We start from the raw sequence: 17,367 nt of genomic DNA, 5'->3' as shown, positions 1-17,367 counted from the left end.
TGTTGTTTACGTTGGCTGTTGTGTACCGTTATCCATTTCTTTGGCCACTGCTGTGTGAGTTCTGATCTCTGAAAACTGCCTGAGTAGGACATGGCTTGTTACCTAACTTTAGCCAGTTAGCTGGTGTTGGTTCTGTTGGCCACTCATCTTGGACTTCCCCAAACCTACATATTTAAATGGACAGGGAAATGGGATTGTTGTACTGTGAAATGTGTCATATGAGGCTGTATAACCCAATGTGTTTAAAACCACCTGTGGATTACAGCAGGCACAAGAACCCTACTTTTTCCCTGCATTTTTGACTAGCAGACTGATGCCCCATACATACAGCTTCTTTAACCCATGGCAGCAATTATGGAATCGCTTGGCAGATGTTAATTCAGCTGTTGTGTAAAACATAATTTTGTGATTTGTTAACAGTGGGACATTTCGTCATTGTAAATGTTGTAAAACATACCTGTTATATTGTTCTAATGGTAAGAAATCTATGGAATCGCCTGGTAATTTGGAAGAGGATACACACAGGTAGACCAAGGAAGATGTCAATATTAGAAGCTGGCTAAAGCAAATCCTGCCCTGATTGAAATAATGGTCCATAACAAGGCTCCATTTAGCAACATTGATCTGTCAACTGCTATACAAAAAATCAAGGTGAAACTTGACTAATGAAGACTCTTTTTAATTTGTCAAGTTCAAGCCTCAAAGAATGCAAGCTGTTGTAAAAGACAGAGGCTGTGCAGTACAATATATTTCTTTATTAGGCGATTCCAAAATTTTCCCTTAATTAAATGTGCCATTAGTTACAAGCATCCTATTTACTTTTTTGGAGGTATGTTTTACAATGCCAGGATGTTCCATCAAAGATCATTGATGTGAGTTGGACTGTGAGTCACAAATTACTCATTGCTAAAGAAACAAATAACCTCTGAAAGAACCTTAGGGTTTCATGAAACCCTGGTTGAGAAACACCTGGGTAAATGTGCTGCCTAGTTGAAGACTAAAAGAAAAAAATGGGGTGGTTCTTTTGGTTTTGCAGTTTTTTTTCAGAAAGAGAGGTACATATACTTTTATTCCTCCTGAAAACCGAAGCCTTAACCAAGGCGTGAGCATCTCAACGTCAACATTCTAAATAGGCCCCAAATTAGGATGTTCGATGGGTAGTTTTTAAAAAGCAGTGATGGTTTACATGTGCTTTAATGATGTAATATAACCCCCTAGCGGTAATTCCGAGTGTGGCTCAGGGTGAGTTTTACCTGCTAAAAGTGGTAATCCCGAGTCACACTCAGGGTCGCTTTTAACTAAAAAAAAAACCCCACTTACCTTGTTCTGTCGCTGGTCCCCACGGGTCCTGGGGACATGTCCTCCTGCAATCTCCAGCTGCAAAGTGCAGAGACGAGATCTACGGGGTTTACTGGTGATGTTGGTATATGCGTCGGTGCGGGCGGGAGGATCGGGTGGAAATTTAAATAATTTTGTTTTGTATTCAATACAAAATAGCTGTATTGAGTCCAATACAAAGAAATATTCATATAATATATTAATATATATATATATTAATATATATATATATATATTATATGCTACTATACAGTTACATTACATGTTTGAATATTTTTTTAACCAATTTTTAGGTTTTGTTATTTAAAGTTTATTATTACATATCAGTGAGTTATGCCTAAGAAATACAGCCTACAATGAAAAATAAATTTCCATGCAAAAAATTGTACTGCTTTTTGAATGGAAATTTTGAGTGAATTAGACCGCTAAGGAGGTTAACAGATTTTTATATTTTTTTTATTCAAAGTTTAATAATTTAATATATGTGAATTATGCCTAAGATTTATAGCCTACAATGTAAAATAAATTTCCATGCAAAAACTAGGGGGTTAATAAATACAGAGTATCAAAAATCTGTCTTTTATACTTTCTTGCAGCTTATCCAAATAAAAAATAAAGTAAAAAGACTGTAAACAGGAATACATTTTTTTTTTTTTTTTTTAATTTACTTTTACATTGATAAGATTATTATTGGATGTTTAACCTATAAATATATTACACTGTATTTCATCACTAATCAAGAGTCCTTTGGTTTAATCATCTGGCCAAAAATGAAACTCACTGGAGGGAAATGATTGTGTCTCCCATTCTGTGACACATTTTCAGCCAAATGATTACAAGCCTGCCCACCACGACAAGGTAGACTCTTTGGGGCAGGACCTACTCTAATCTACACTGCGCTACCCTACTTGATGCTAGTCATCGTTCCCTTAGCCTCCCTGAAGGTATTCCTGAGTGTGGCTCGGGGTTAATTTTCAATGCCAAAAGTGGTAACCCCGAGCCACACTCAGGGTGGAATTTCCAGGGAGTTTTAAAGTCCTACCTGGTTCCCACATTCCAGCGACGTCCTCCAGCGATGAAGCAGATGCCGGCCGGACGTGAGCCTTAGGCTGGGGGGCGGGACCGTGGGGTGGGTAGGCAGGACCAGGTGGGAAATTTAAAATAATGAATATTTTCAAATGTACTGCTTTTACCCTTTAAAATACTCCTTATTCATACCACCAGGGAGGTTAATGTTGTGTGTGTTCTACTCGGTAATTTGTCTGTTCCTCTGTGTACATCTTATTAGCGTACATGTCTATCAGCTGGTGTATGTCTGTCCGTCTTAGTGTAAATTGGTTAATGTGTGTCAATGTATGATTTAGTACCCTAAACCACTTGGATGTAGCTTGACAAAAAGGAAGTTGCCCCCTACCCTTTGGCAATAGCAGATCCTGGCTGTACCTAGTGAAAGACCTCATTCCCACAATGTTGTTGTTGAGGTTTGCAAGTGGGGAATGTAAATGAGGTCCTAAACGTAAGAGCCCACCACCACATTAAAAGAAACAGTCTTTATTGCTTCAGTTTTATTTTATCTATTTACTTTTATATTTTTAAGTAATATTTACTTTTGTAGAATTCAGCAAAATCCAGCAATCTTCATAGATTTGATCCCATGCAGACTAATCCAGCGCTGGTTGTTCCTGATGACAGGAGCCCTGCCCAACTGTGGGTATGCACTCCTATAATCTTTTCTCATTTGCATGGTTTCCTTGCCCTGCAGAAAAAAAATACCACTTATTGGAGTTATTGATGAAGGAAATGGAAATAAATGATACAACACATACCTGATTGGGATGAGATAATCACTTGCCAACAGAACCAACCAGCAGATCTCCCTATGACTGTAGATTTGCTAACCAGATAGTTAGCTTTGGTACCAGTTGGATATGAAGATTGGCACGAGTTCCGTAGGGACGGTGAATGAAAATTCCGCTTCCAGTATTGCAGACCAAACAGTAACTTGCTGTACACCTTCAATGCCAATGTCCTGGGGAAAAATGATATTCTGTGTTAGAATAATTCTTAAAAAGAAATCAAAATAAATAATACATTCATGACCTGTTTTTTTTTTTTTATAAAAGAGTGATAGCACTATGCCACATACCTGAATGGTTGCTGGACCAATGCCTGGCTGACAATCTTCCATGTTGCTGTTCTCATTGATATCAGGAACACGTGTCCGGCAGAGGGGACAGGTGGGCCTTTCCGTCAGCCATGTGTTGATACAGGCCTGGTGGAATTCATGTCCACAGGAGAGTTGTTCGGTTTGCTCTCCCTGTTGATACTCCATCAGGCAGATGATGCAGCTTGGCTGATCCTCCGTTTGTTGATCATTGGCAGGGGGTGTCTGGCTGTTCTGGGATCCTGGATGGTATTCATCTCTGCAGCTGACTGGGGAACGGCTTCGGTCCCTTTGTGAGGAGCCGATGTTCAGATGCCTTCTTCTTCTAGGTCTTTCAGGCAGCAGATGTTCTTCTACTCGGCCTCCGAGTGTAACTCTGGATCTGGTCCGATGACCAATTGGAGAATATTGGCCTGCAGTGACTCCTGTTTGGCCTTCCTCCTGTGATGGCATTTGATGGATGTTGGGCCGTGAATGGCCTCTCCGTGTTGGCATCCTGATGATATAAGATGCTCTTGTAGACGATTCACCTAAATCTGAAAAAGAAATCTGAAATCTGCGGAAAATCTCAGACAAAGCACTTTAGAGATGCTTTCAGAGTCGCCTCTCAATAGCATATGAGAAATAAGTGTCAGTTGGTTTACACCTGCTGCCCTTAGCCAACTGGCCAATGGCATTGCCCAACTGAAAAATGGCAGTTAATTGTCTGTCACAGGAGGTCAGCCTATCAGCACCAGGCCTTACAATGCCGAGGCTGAAAAATAAAGATTCCTATGAGGATGTTAAAGCTTTGGGAATTATTTTCCAATGTTTTTAGAACGGAATCTTGCTGTTTTTTATGTATTATAGAGATTTGGAAGACAAAGACACTCCTAAAACATTGTGACTGCAGCCATAGCCAATCCTATTGGGCTGAACTGAAAATAACTTGGGCTTTTTTTTTTAATTCCTAATAAACATCCAACCATTATGTGTTAGCTTTGTAAATAGGAGAAAAGTATTACGATGTGTATGAGGGCTTATAAGAGTTACGTGAAAATGGTTACCATTTAGTGGATGTTAATAAACTGAGCAGGAATACAGCAAGGGTGCTTAGCCTTGTGTGGAATACCAATGTTATTGTATTCTACTAATTTTTTCTTCTGTATACCAGGTCTACACACACACCATACAGTCAATATTTGCCTGCTATATAAGCATTATGATCATGTCACCAAAGCACTAATTACTCTAATAACTAATAACTATTAATCCTACTCTCCTTAGCCTCGAGGCACACTGTTCAGCTGGAGAGCACTTGGAGCGATGTTTCTGTGCAAGCCACTCCTGATTTTCAAAGGGCCCATGCACATGACAAATGTTGCAGCATTTCAAATGGAAGGAGCTTTGGGGTGCTTGTCCAATATTATCTAATATAATTCTAACATACACAAACACTTAAAATTGAATTTGAATTTACCTCATTTGTATGCAAAACATGATTTTTCCCAAAACCCACACAGTTTTAGTAATTATGAGATTCTGAGTCCCTTTCACAAAGGACTCAGAATCTCAGAAATGTTTACCATTTTGAATATGAAGCATGCTGCCACTTCTATTACGCATTCCACTGGATTTGTATCAGGTTTGATCTTTTCTAATTTCAGTCATTTGAATTTTATATTTGGAGACTTGGTACGCAGGTAGGCACGTAAATTTATATAATATGGACTTGCCCAAGCATTGTTCCATATTGGTCTGACATTATTAACCTTTCATGACTGGCTAACATTCCAGTCATGCTTAAATCTTGACCCACCAATTGAATGTGGGTCTTGACAAACCTTGATGATGACTTCACACCCCTGATATTGTCTTTTGGAATGAAACTTTTGGGAGGAGATTCCTGACTGCCTGTGATGTTAGCACTTTAATCCTTTGGGAACCCTGATTACTGCACTCAATAGAATGCATAGTTATATTAGTTAGGCTACGTACACAATTGCAATGGTTCTTGTCCGATAATCGGCTTAGGGCCGATATTAGACGAGAATCTGGCATGTTTACAGCACCCATCGTCCGAACGACCGTCCTGGCGGATCCACGGACGATGGACAACCAACGATTGTAATGGAAGTGAAGGGGGAGAACGTGCAGCAGAGTGCTGTATGCACTTCCCCAGAAGGGGTCGGGCTCCACCTCGCACAAGGGACCCCGTCAATCTGCTCCAGTGCATAAGAGGAGAGTTCAGGGAGTTAGATGGTCTCCCTGGGGGCACTGTGAATGGGGGCACAGTTCTTGTAAATCCATATTCCAAGGAAGGTAGGTATTTGGATGCTTTAAAGAAAGTCCTTTTGCTGTTTGGTTTAAAATCTATTTGTAACAGTGAAGTTTGAATTGTGGTTTAATTTAACGGAGGATGATTCCATCCAGGACTGGTGTATGATGTTTGGTGACAGTGCTATCTTAACAAGTTAGACGTTTTTGTAAATTTTATATTTTGTGAAAAATGTTGAATTCTTAATTTATTTTAGTTTAGTTGTCAGTGGTGTTTTACTTTATTAGGAAAGAAAAGTTGTGGTTTATTCACTTCAAGGACAATGTAATTTTATATGTTTTATCACCTTTTGGTCTTGTAATGTGAAACTGGTTATTGTTTTGGCACATTTATTAGTGAGTAATTCTATCACACACACATATGTATATGATTGTTAGGACACTGCTTAGTTATACACAAGTAAATATTTGTTTATACACTCAGGGATTATGAATGATTTTATGGATTTATAAGTATTAGGAACTATTTTTCAAAAATGAGGGGTGATAAATGTTGATAGGATACTAATAATAATATGCATTACTTTTAGGAATGATTGCACTGTTTTCTGCCTTCCCTTTTGCTCTGGGGCCAAATTTTAGAGGACGCCCTTGGTATGCCTTTAGATAGGGGGTAGTAAGACCAACAAAGTAAGTCTTAAGTTTATTGAATTGAAAAATGTGTTTGATTAATTTTGTGCCCACACCTAAACAGGGCCTCACAGGAGAATGTTTCTGGTCATTTTGTCTCCCAAAACAGGACATAATAAAAACCGAGACAGTGCTTGCCATCCATATTGTGCTAATAGGTAGTGAGATCGGATCAGCTTGGAGCAGCTAATATGAATGGATAAGGGGCTGCGGAACAGTTATAGTTTTAAAGATAATGTAAACATTGGGAAAATCCCCTACACGGTTCTCCAATGTCTTAAAATGTATTCACTTCTCTTAATGTTCAAAAAAACAAAAAAAAAGTTAGGTAATGGTAAAACTGGAACATTTAATAGGCTTGGGACCTTTTCAAATAGGATATGGGGCAATAAGCCTGCTGACCTCCCCTCCTAGTCATAAAACATCTTATGGAATCTGCCTTACCAAAGAAAGTAGGGGACTAATCGGGCCGCATGTAGTTTTTGTTTGAAACATACAACAGGTCAGGGGACGCTGTTATGATACGCCTATTTGGCCAATGATCCCGCACTGCACCACCGCAATATCACACCCTGTTTATTCTGTCCAGAGGTTTCACTTGCAGCAGCAAAGATAACATGGAAATAGCAGCATCTCCTGCTTCAGTTTAGCCGTGCTGCCATGTACCTTTTGGGTATCCCCAGCACATACTTTGAGGCTGTGCACAGCTGAATGGGATTTTAGGAACAGAATAGATCCAGCTTTGCCATTAGCTGCTAGGACTTTCAAGCCTTTATGCTCACAGCACACAGCGAATGACTGCTCAAGGGCCACCAGAAGCTTCATGTCACTTCTAGGGACCGCACCGTAATCCACGGCAATCAAAAGGCATCTATGAGTGCAAAGTCGTGCACTAAGTGGTTTAAATGACTCATTCATTTATCCAAAGGCCATCATACTAGGATTACTGATTAGCCGGTCTTTTATGGCATTTATAGAGGATTGGTTGATGGGGCTTGCTTAAACGCAATCATCAAGGTTGCAACAGGAGCAAAGAACAACCTTCTCCCTTGTTTCCATGGACTTTTTTCTAATGTCGCGGGAGTATACTGAACGCCTGACTCCTCCTCATTGAACCCAGGATAAAACTGAAGCTCTTGCCAGCTAAGGAATTCCTCTATTTAGTCATCTGTTTGGTACAATCCTCTTTCATGATTTATACTTCCTACCTTATTCTGGTACATCTATGGCTATAGCTTACTACTTAGCCTGTGATTCCCTGGTTTCAGGTTACAAATAGCACCTTTCGTAGGAAACCTCTTTCTGCCTTAAAACCACAGCTGATGCAGTTCTGACAGCAGCTGTCTTACATAAATGTTGGTGAAAAGCACAATTTGGGGTTCAGTATGGAGTGCGCTCTGTCCTTTGCATGCTTTCTCTGGTCTGCTCAACAGGGACAATATTTCTTCCAGTTATGTACTTGTGATTACTGAAGGTACTTCTGGTAGTGGATGCTTTGGCTATACTTTTAAGCCTTGTACTATTTTACACTCTTTTCCTTAGGTTTCAAATCTAAGTTAGTGACAGCTAATCTGTCCCCTGTTCCCAATGTCAGTAAAAGATATTATTAGGAAACACCAACAAAGACACTTAAATAATGCTATCTTCTAGGTGTTGCGTTTGCGTTTAGGTACTCTAAGGTATAGAAGCTTGTATTCTGATGAGAGTCGTGCTAGGCAAAACATTTACCTTTTCATGAGCACATAACACTACTTTTAGGCTGGGTCTACATGGACGTTTTTTAAAAATGTATGTAAACGTTCCTAATACGTCTTTGCCGCTTTTTTCCGCGTTTTTCTGTGTTTTTAACTAAAAAGCATATTAAGCACTCAAAAAAGCAGGAAAACGTCTCATCAAAATCAATTGAAGCGTTTTCCAGCGTGTTAATTTTTAGTTTATGATAAATGTCATAAAATTGCCTCAAGGAAACGTCCTGGTGTAGATTAACCAATTGTAATGCATGGGGAATTCAAATAAGGGCTTTAAAAAGCCTCAAGTTAAACGCTGGGGAAACAGTCTGTGTAGACTAAGTCTTAAAGATTCCAGGCATTAACGTGACCATTCAATGCAATGTTTACATAGTGGTTGGGATAATAAAATATTAAATAATTACTATACGTTTGATAAAAAAAAACAAAAAAAAAAAACACATCAAATGATAGGACTCACTTTCTAAAAATTACTAAGCTACAAAAAATCCACCTATTAAATATAAAAAACTAATGAATTCACCTGGATTCCCTTGTTTTCTTAGTTCATTTTATATTTATAAGGGGACTGTGAGAAGATATATGGGTATAATTTTAAGAGAAAAGAATCACTGACATACATACATAAAATAGAAACTTGCAGACTTGTTTAATAATGCTAGGCAACTCAACGTTGATGTACAAAGAGTTGGAACCTGTGGCAATCTGATATCTGATAAGAGATATACCATTCGCCAGTAGAAAAAACAAAACAAAAACTAGGTCTGAATAGGTAGATTTCACATTGTGGTTCTGAAACACAACAGAAATTACGAGATAACTCCGAAAGTATGGTCTGTGGAACAGCTGTCCTCATTGTAACACTGCTCTCTGGTTTTGGTATGGTGACAACTGTAAAAATGTTGTTCTTTCTATTACATTCTTTGTAGAGAGGGTTGATTACAAAGTAAAATCTCTCTCCTCCAACATAGCCAAAAAAATAAATAAACTTCTAACCATTCACTGCTTTAAAAAAGGCTTGGCTTTAGATACATTAACAGTAAACATATCCATCCCTGAATGTATTTTTTTCTATATAAAAAACATCTGTCCCATCTTGCAAGAAACATCCATGATTGCTACATTTCAAACACCATAGTAAAGTAAAAAGTAAAAAAATCAATACAAGTATCACACACAGATATATATAATACTTTCACTTCTGTATTACATCATGTGCCACCCATGACTGCACACTGCCCAAAGTTGATGGCATCTTGTCTGCTTAAGCAGATGTGCTTAGTATCCTACAAAAGCAGAATGAAATATAAAATACCCTCTTATTCAATAACCAGATAATGATTATTTTTTAAAGAGTGTCCGTGTCATACGAAAATATGGTAACAGAAGGCACAGAGAGGGTCAGTGCTGGTCACATTGGTCTCATGCAGCATCAGATTATCCAGGTATCTTCAGGGCAGGCAGTGCTGGAGCTGCATGGTGTATAAGGATGTGAACACTCAAGTCCTACTTAGTTTGTCAGGCGGCATAAAGCCAGAGTCACCAAGCATCCTCAAAGACACATTGCCAGTGGGGCGGATCACCAAATAGCTGATGCTTCCATTGTTAAGTGACATACGGAGCCAGGCTTCAGGAGGGAGCTGCAATGCCCTGTTAATGAAGAAGACAATCAGGTGAAAAATAGGAACAAACTTTGCTTTCTTATCAAGGCATATGATCAGGCAGCCAGTAAAATTGTTCTGTGCCAACTAGGAAACATACAATACATTGTTCATGTTCCCTTGTCTAAAGGATCCAATATACATTTGATAGTATCTTTAGATGGGACAAAACTCATTTTGTGAAACAGTCACATTATACATATATGCAATGCTTGCAGAGGACAATGGGAGTGTCATTTGAACATAAATATATTTTACAAAAGTAATCCCTATGTGGGAAATGTTAAAACAAGTTATAGAAGTAATGGAAAGAAAGAGTATAAATACAATATAAAGTAAACCAGTAGATAATGTAACATGGGGACTAACATGTCCATTAAGATAAAACTCATATAGCATCAGAGATACACAGTATCAGGAGAGAAAATCTCTTATATTCAAACAAAGAAATCCGAAAGACAGTCATAGTCAAAAAAAGAGACCCAAGGTGGCAGGACCAAGGAGAATGACAGCATGTACATGCATAAATAACAGTTACCTTTTTTTTTTTTCTTTGAGGGGGGTGTTAGGCAAGTCTGATATTTTGTTAAAGCCGTGCTTTCACTTTAATGGAAGTGCACTTACACTGACCAGCCTGCCTCCCCAAATAACCTAATATATCTATACTGCCACATTTTTAGGTCTCTTGAGGCAAGTCTCTAATAGCTTGGCACAGCTACTCACAGGGATTATAGCCCATTCCTTGGGGCAAACCTGCTCTAATGCCTTCAAGTTTGATGGATTGTGTTGATGTAAAGCAATCTTAAACTTATGCCAGATTGTAAATTGGCTTGAGGTCTGGACTTTAAATAGACTATTTCAAGCAATGCTTCCCTTTAAACCACTCCAGTGTAACATTAGCAGTATGTTTAGGGTCAATGTCCCCTTGGATGATGAACCTTTGTCCCAGTCCCAAATCTGAAGGAGACTGAAATAGGTTTTCATCAAGACTTGAGCTGTGTTTAGTGCCATCCCTCTTTTCTTCAACCTTGACCTGATTTCCTGTCTTTGCCAAAAAACACATCTCCATAGCATTATGGTGCCATCACCATACTAATTAAGGCCATCCTTGCCTAGTGTGTAACTTTTAATGTACAGCCTTCTCATCTCAGGTTTGTAGTGGTGCCATATTCCTTCAAATTTGATATAATAAAATCAGTGGTGCTCTGTGGGATTTTTAAAGTTTGAGATTTTTTTTCTATGAATAAACCAACCCTGATCTATACTCATATACACATTTGTCTCTGATATATTTGGAGTATCCCTTGATATTAATGCTTGCTTAGTGGTGTTAAAGAGTCAGGGACCTTTCAGAACTGGTTCATTCAAAGTATGTATACAGACATTGTGTCAGATCATGAGACACTTGAATGCACACAGGTAGACTCTAATCAATTAATTATGGGACTTCTGAAGTTAATTGTCTAAAGTAGACCAGCTCTTATTAGCAAAATTATGAATACATATATACTTGTTACTTTTCAGTTTTTTTTAATATATATTAAAAGAAAGTCTCAGGTGCAGCACCTGATTATTCTCACCTGCATACAAGGTAGCGTATCACGTTAGCATGGCAGACTATAATCTCATAACTGTCTTCTTCTTGCTTGGGGTCGGCACGGTGAATGAAGTTCCTAAATGCAGCCTCGATACGTGCCCCATCTTCATAATACTGCTGGAGACAATTTTCTAGTCAGAAGACTGTAAACAGCTATTAGGAATCACAAACTATACATCATAGGTTGTAACATGAATTATAAACTCATCTGACCTCTACATCTGGCTTCCAGTGGCACACAGGGGGCTCTGGCCGGATAGGAGCTCCTTCACGAAGTAAATCAGAGCTAGTTTTTTTCACACCTGCAATTAGTGAAAAAGTGAACAGCAGGATCAATATATGCCGTAACGAGTTAATACACAAGAAACATTACTGCCTGTGAACTACTGCAAACGGTATATGTAGGCTATACTGAATAAGGCAAAAAAAGAAATTAAAGGAAAAAAATGTATTTTAAAAATCAGATTGTAATATGAGCAATCAGCGTATTAAAAATTACACTGCATCCATAGAAGTGCATTGGTATGGGCAGCCTTACTATAAACAATTCCTACCTGGTAAATATTTGCAAATTATTTCTGTTGTTTCTTTCGCTCTGGTCATCGATGAATGTATAATATGGGTGTATTTCCATCCTAGACTTGCCAGACGTTGTCCAGTTAGCTCTGCTTGCTCACGACCTGCAAAACAAATAACAAAATATAATAAAAACCAATGTAGTTATTTTATAGCTATGAACTGAAATAATATTTACAAAAACAAAACTAGATGTGGGTGGTCTGGACATACCAGATTTTGGCTTCAATTTTTTTTTAAATCTAATGAACTAATAATATAAAATATTAAAAAAAAATACATAAATACATTTGTAAAATAAGGATCTTCCTAATGGTGTCTGACAAGGACTGTGGAGGCTCTGATTCATTGATCAGCTCACGGGTAAGTATTACTATTATCATTAGCTGCATTATCTTTGGTATTACTAAAGAAATGCAAAATATTTGTTTGATTTTTCTCACTCATTATGGGTTTATTTTATTCAAATCTAAGACCAAACAAGAAATGATAGTTATCAAAGTCAAACTATTTGATGCCATTAAATATAACAGTTAAAGAAGATACACAGTTAAGGTTATACTTACCTAAAAGAGCATCTGAGAAATACTCAAAAAAATAATTGGATGAGAATCGGTATTCGCAGAGCAGGGTGACTGTTGTAATGGTGGAAAAAATGCTGAAGACAATACTGAAGCGTATGGCTCGGCAATGGTTGCTTCATACAACTTAACTACACTGACGTCACGCTGCGCCTCCCTTGTTTTTCTGTCTCAAGTACAGTTCGTGAAATCAGTGCAATATAAAGGCGAACATTGTCATTCAGATTATAGGAATTTATTAGAATATTATTTTTGTTTTAATAAAAATAAAACATAAAAATTGCAAAAAATGTCCAGATTTTTCTGTGGACCACCAAAATTTCCTCGTGGACCACTGGTTGGCAACTGCTGCTCTATACCTAGTTTTTTATGGCCTGATAGGGTTTGACATTGTAACCTACTTTAAGCAACACAATGCTTTAAAAAATGGGATAAGGCATGGACCAAAATGTGTTTTCAGCCTGTGAAAAAACACACTTCAATTATGTGTGTAACTATGCTCCATGAGGAATTTCCAGTCAATTCCCAGTAATTTTTCTGATGTCTTCTTCATCAACCAAATTTATTTGCACCCCATACAAGCATCTGTAAACATTATAGCCTCCAGCAAGTAAACCATCTGGGAAAATATCGGGCCATTGAAAAATTACCAAAAAGTAAGTGACACATTTTACCACTTGTTTGTTAAAGCCCACAAACACAAGGTAATGGGAGCAGGCAATCAAATATTTGCATTATGAAAAAGGAAGCTTTACTACCCACACTGTTTGGATAAGTGAAATCATTGAAATGTTACCATACAAGAAGGCCAATTATGAACACAAAGTCACCACAGCATATTGGATAAATGGCAATCCTCTTTCCTTTTCCTCCATCCTTTTTTTTTAACCCAAAACACAAACAGAAAGTAATCTGGATAGCAACTGTAAAATATGTATAGGATACATACCAAGTGGTGTGAGAATTCTGTCTATGTCGGTCTTTCCATCCAGTTTGTACTGGGAATGTCGGATAAGAAAGATGTGCCTGGTGGCTTTAGCTTTGTGCTTTGTCAGTTTTGCATTCAGCTCCTCTTCTCCCGTCTCTCCATTAATTTTACTGAAATTCACCAGAGACTTCGGTTCCCGACTACAAGACAATAAAAACATCATTGAGTTCACTATACAAACTTAAATGAAGGATAAGAATAAATCAGGGCAAAATAAATATTTACTACATACACATTGCATTGTGTTTTCCTTTAAAAGATGCTGCAAGTGAAGAAAAATATACCATATTTTTCGGCGTATAAGACGCACTTTTTCTTCCCCAAAACTGGGGGGGAAAAGTGGGTGCGTCTTATACACCGAATACATGTTAAAAATAATAAAAAAAATCATACTCACCCGATACCGCGATGCCGCGTGCTTCTTCTCCTCGCTCTCCTCCCGGCTGCAGCGCGTGTCTCCTCCTCTGAGCGAGGAGAAGCCGGCACATGTGCCCTCTCAGAGGAGGAGACACGCGCTGCAGCCAGGAGGAGAGCGAGGAGAAGCCGACAACCGTGCCCCCGCGATCCCATAAGCAGGCTGGATCAGCCTGCTTACGGGATCGCGAGGGCACGAGTGCCGGCTTCTCCTCGCTCTCCTCCTGGCTGCAGCGCGTGTCTCCTCCTCCTCTGAGCGAGGAGAAGCAGACACCCGTGCCCCCGCGATCCCATAAGCAGGCTGGATCAGCCTGCTTACGGGATCGGGAGGGCACATGTGCCGGCTTCTCCTCGCTCAGAGGAGGAGGAGACACGCGCTGCAGCCAGGAGGAGAGCGAGGAGAAGAAGAAGCCCACAGCATCGCGGGATCGCGGTATCGGGTGAGTATGATTTTTTGGCACAGGGTGATCAGAAGGGGATACATTGACACAGAGTGATTAGAAGGGGATACATTGACACAGAGTGATTAGAAGGCGATACATTGACACAGAGTGATTAGAAGGCGATACATTGACACAGAGTGATTTTTTGGTATTTTGTTCAGAATCTTTTTTTTCTAGATTTTTCTCGTTTAAAATTGGGTGCGTCTTATAGGCCGGAGCGTCTTATACGCCGAAAAATACGGTACTCTTTAACATGACAACACAATTCGGTTGATTTATTAAAATTACTTTAGGCTGTTCACTTAGCAAAGTGTCTAATCACACTGTAAGGTGTAATATACACCAAACATATTCACCAAAATTTTTACGTTACATAAATAGGTACACAACCCCTTTTTATAAAGTAAAAATAATTAAATATCCTTTTTTTTTCGTTTTTTCTTTTAAACGCTTAACGAAAAAAAAGGAAGCCCTTCTTCTTTTCCTGCAATGAGAAAAAAATGCTAATCTCAGGCATACATCGCATACAGATGGCGTCTGAGGCTTCCTCCATGCTGAAGGAGGATTCCAGGAAGGAGAGGGACCCAATAGAGGAGATCATCCGAGGGTTCTGGGGCTCTGTGAAAGTAAAGGTGTGTTTTTTTTGTTTTTTTAAGTTCCGCTTTGACAGCTGGAACAATACATTTACCTAATAAGAAAAGTTAAATACCAGTGTTCACACACACTTTAAAGTGGAACGAAACACCCCCATTACTCACAGGGCGCCGCCATCTTCTTTCTTCTCATTCTCCTTGTGAGCCTTATCCCTCTTTATTGGCCTGGATGCCATAACTCCTGCGCAGTTCAATAATTCCTGGCATGCGCAGAGGGAGCAGGGAATCCCAGGTATCCTGGCAACCAAGTCTGAAGATACACATGTGCAGCTCAGCTTTTTGCCACAAACCCGGAGCAATCAGGCGGGTAGGAAAGATTACTGCAGAAGGTTCATCACATGTAAAATAATGACCGGCCTGATCATGTATTCCTAACAGTGTTTTTTTTTTTTCACTTTAAAGCAAACCTTCCAATTCCAGTATTTACATTAGGAATAATTCAGCACATAAACAATGGACGGGTTGGTAATCACTGAACAAATTCTCCCGTGTGTTCCCCAAGACACATTTATTCACCCGCTGGGTGCCATCATGTAAAGTGTACAGAAACAGACAAGAGATGAATGATTTTGATTGAGTGAATATCTGGCATATATACAGTGGCCCCAGGACGCTGATCATCAATCCGTCCTGGCGGCTCAGGGAACGACCGATTTATTTTCCTGGGAAACACCGGTCATTTCTGTTTGACATTTTCAGCATTGGTCAGTAATGGCACCAAGCTGGGCACTGCACCCTCATGGCTGTTCTATGGGAGGTCTGGCTGCACCTAGGCCATACCCCAGCCCAGAGAACCCTGACAACAGTGAGCAAGGAATCAAACCCATCTCTTGCACACCACAAGCAACTTGCACTGCTCCACCACTACGCATGCGCATAACGCTGCCTCACCGGTCCCAGTTGTAGTCCCATTTCACGGAGGTGGCTGACGGTGTCAGAGTATCGCGGACGGATTTTTCTTCATTTTTACCGATGGCCACAGCCGCCAAAATTGCTGCGGTGGCAGCAGCCGATCCTCCGGCCAGCAGAGCTTTGCGTAAAAACATCCTAGAGCCACAGACCGGGACTCACAGACAACACACAAAAAAGCAACATCCGGGATCTAGGCCCCGCCAGCTAGCCCCGCCCACTCATACAGCCAGCACAGATGCATTGTGGGAAGTGTAGTTCTTTTCTGTAATGGTCTATGGAAGTAGAGACTGGGACAGTCCAGTAACCAATTTATGGAGCCGCATATAAAGTATGTACTATACACACACATATGTATATATTATATATAGATAGATAGATAGATATAGATAAATAATTGCTACAAAAGAGTGTTTAAACTACTTGGACTGCATGTTTTGTGGAATCAGTACCAGTGACTCTGAGGTGAATATGGGAACACAACAAATGGTATCCCCTAAATTTCTACTCCATGGTCCATTACATTTCACCCTATGTTTGAGCTCTGGCATATTGCTAGAATATAGCTAAAGAAGTTCATTTTTTTCAAGACATCACAGCCATTCAAGACATTTGAGAACCTTTGGCTTCAGATATAGACCCGACATTGCTTTCCTTATCCAGGATCCGGTGGATCAAACACTGAAATATTTCCGGTATCGGTATCCGTCTTCAGGCCTGGGCAATGCCATCTTCTCCTCTTCTTCCATGTTCATCTTCATACATCTTCATAAAGGGGTGTTGCACCTAAAAATAGGGAAAAAAAAAAGAGATTTTTTAGTTTACATAAAGGGTTGTCTATCCTTTTATGTAAAGTGAAAATTGAGTTTGGTACGCTTTAAGATCAAAACTTAATGGGAGCTCCAAGCCTCCCAGAGGATAACTACGTCATGCGCAGAAGGGGCATCGTCTCCTCCTAGGGGAATGAGATAGTGATCTCATGCATGCGCAGTGGGATCGGCTCGCTCTTTTTTGTTCCCCTTACAGCGGCTTTATCATCCGATCCCACATCTGCGCAGTGCGAAATTTGGTGATGAAGAATGAAGACGAGGGAAGTGAAGATTGAAGATGGCGGCACCCCCTCTGCGCCAGAACGAAGAAGTATCCCAGGACAATGTGTGATAATTTGTTCAGAAAGATATTGCAGACATGGCTGACTTCCTACCTAATTTTGATAATTTTCCAATTTTTGGGAGGCCTTACTGACCCTAGATTTTGTTTTTTGTTTTTTTTTTAAACAGTTTTATTTTATCAGTTAATTATTAACAAACAAGACAATCATTCATATAGAATTACAGTGTAAATACCAA

The 17,367-nt window shown here is 39.4% G+C and overlaps 1 protein-coding gene across 2 annotated transcripts; it reads right to left on the bottom strand.

The window, feature by feature from the left end:
• Positions 1–8,821: 8,821 nt before the first annotated feature.
• On the bottom strand, positions 8,822–16,227 carry LOC140333792 (serine/threonine-protein phosphatase PGAM5, mitochondrial-like). Of its 2 annotated transcripts, none has more exons than XM_072415695.1 (6): positions 16,001–16,227; positions 13,561–13,739; positions 12,009–12,134; positions 11,668–11,756; positions 11,438–11,571; positions 8,822–9,846 (listed from the first exon to the last, which is right to left on the bottom strand). In XM_072415695.1, exons 1-6 carry the CDS (start codon positions 16,153–16,155, stop codon positions 9,696–9,698), a joined length of 834 nt encoding a protein of 277 aa, XP_072271796.1. In that variant the 5' UTR covers positions 16,156–16,227; the 3' UTR covers positions 8,822–9,695. The 2 variants fall into 2 exon arrangements, with proteins under 2 accessions (XP_072271796.1, XP_072271797.1); XM_072415696.1 differs by having other exon boundaries at positions 11,438–11,568.
• Between the last annotated feature and the right edge of the window lie 1,140 nt (positions 16,228–17,367).

Source organism: Pyxicephalus adspersus, chromosome 6 (assembly GCF_032062135.1).
Source record: "Pyxicephalus adspersus chromosome 6, UCB_Pads_2.0, whole genome shotgun sequence".
NCBI classification, from domain to species: domain Eukaryota; kingdom Metazoa; phylum Chordata; class Amphibia; order Anura; family Pyxicephalidae; genus Pyxicephalus; species Pyxicephalus adspersus.
The sequence above is the reverse complement of the archived record's forward strand: the minus strand, read 5'-3'. Positions and strand labels throughout refer to the sequence as shown.

Excerpts from the sequence above, each read along its gene's own strand:
- LOC140333792 (XM_072415695.1), bottom strand. The coding sequence starts at position 16,155 with ATGTTTTTACGCAAAGCTCTGCTGGCCGGAGGATCGGCTGCTGCCACC. Across the intron at positions 11,757-12,008 it reads AATTTGCAAATATTTACCAG|GTGTGAAAAAAACTAGCTCT; the intron begins GTAGGAATTGTT and ends CACTAATTGCAG. Across the intron at positions 11,572-11,667 it reads ACTGGAAGCCAGATGTAGAG|CAGTATTATGAAGATGGGGC; the intron begins GTCAGATGAGTT and ends AATTGTCTCCAG.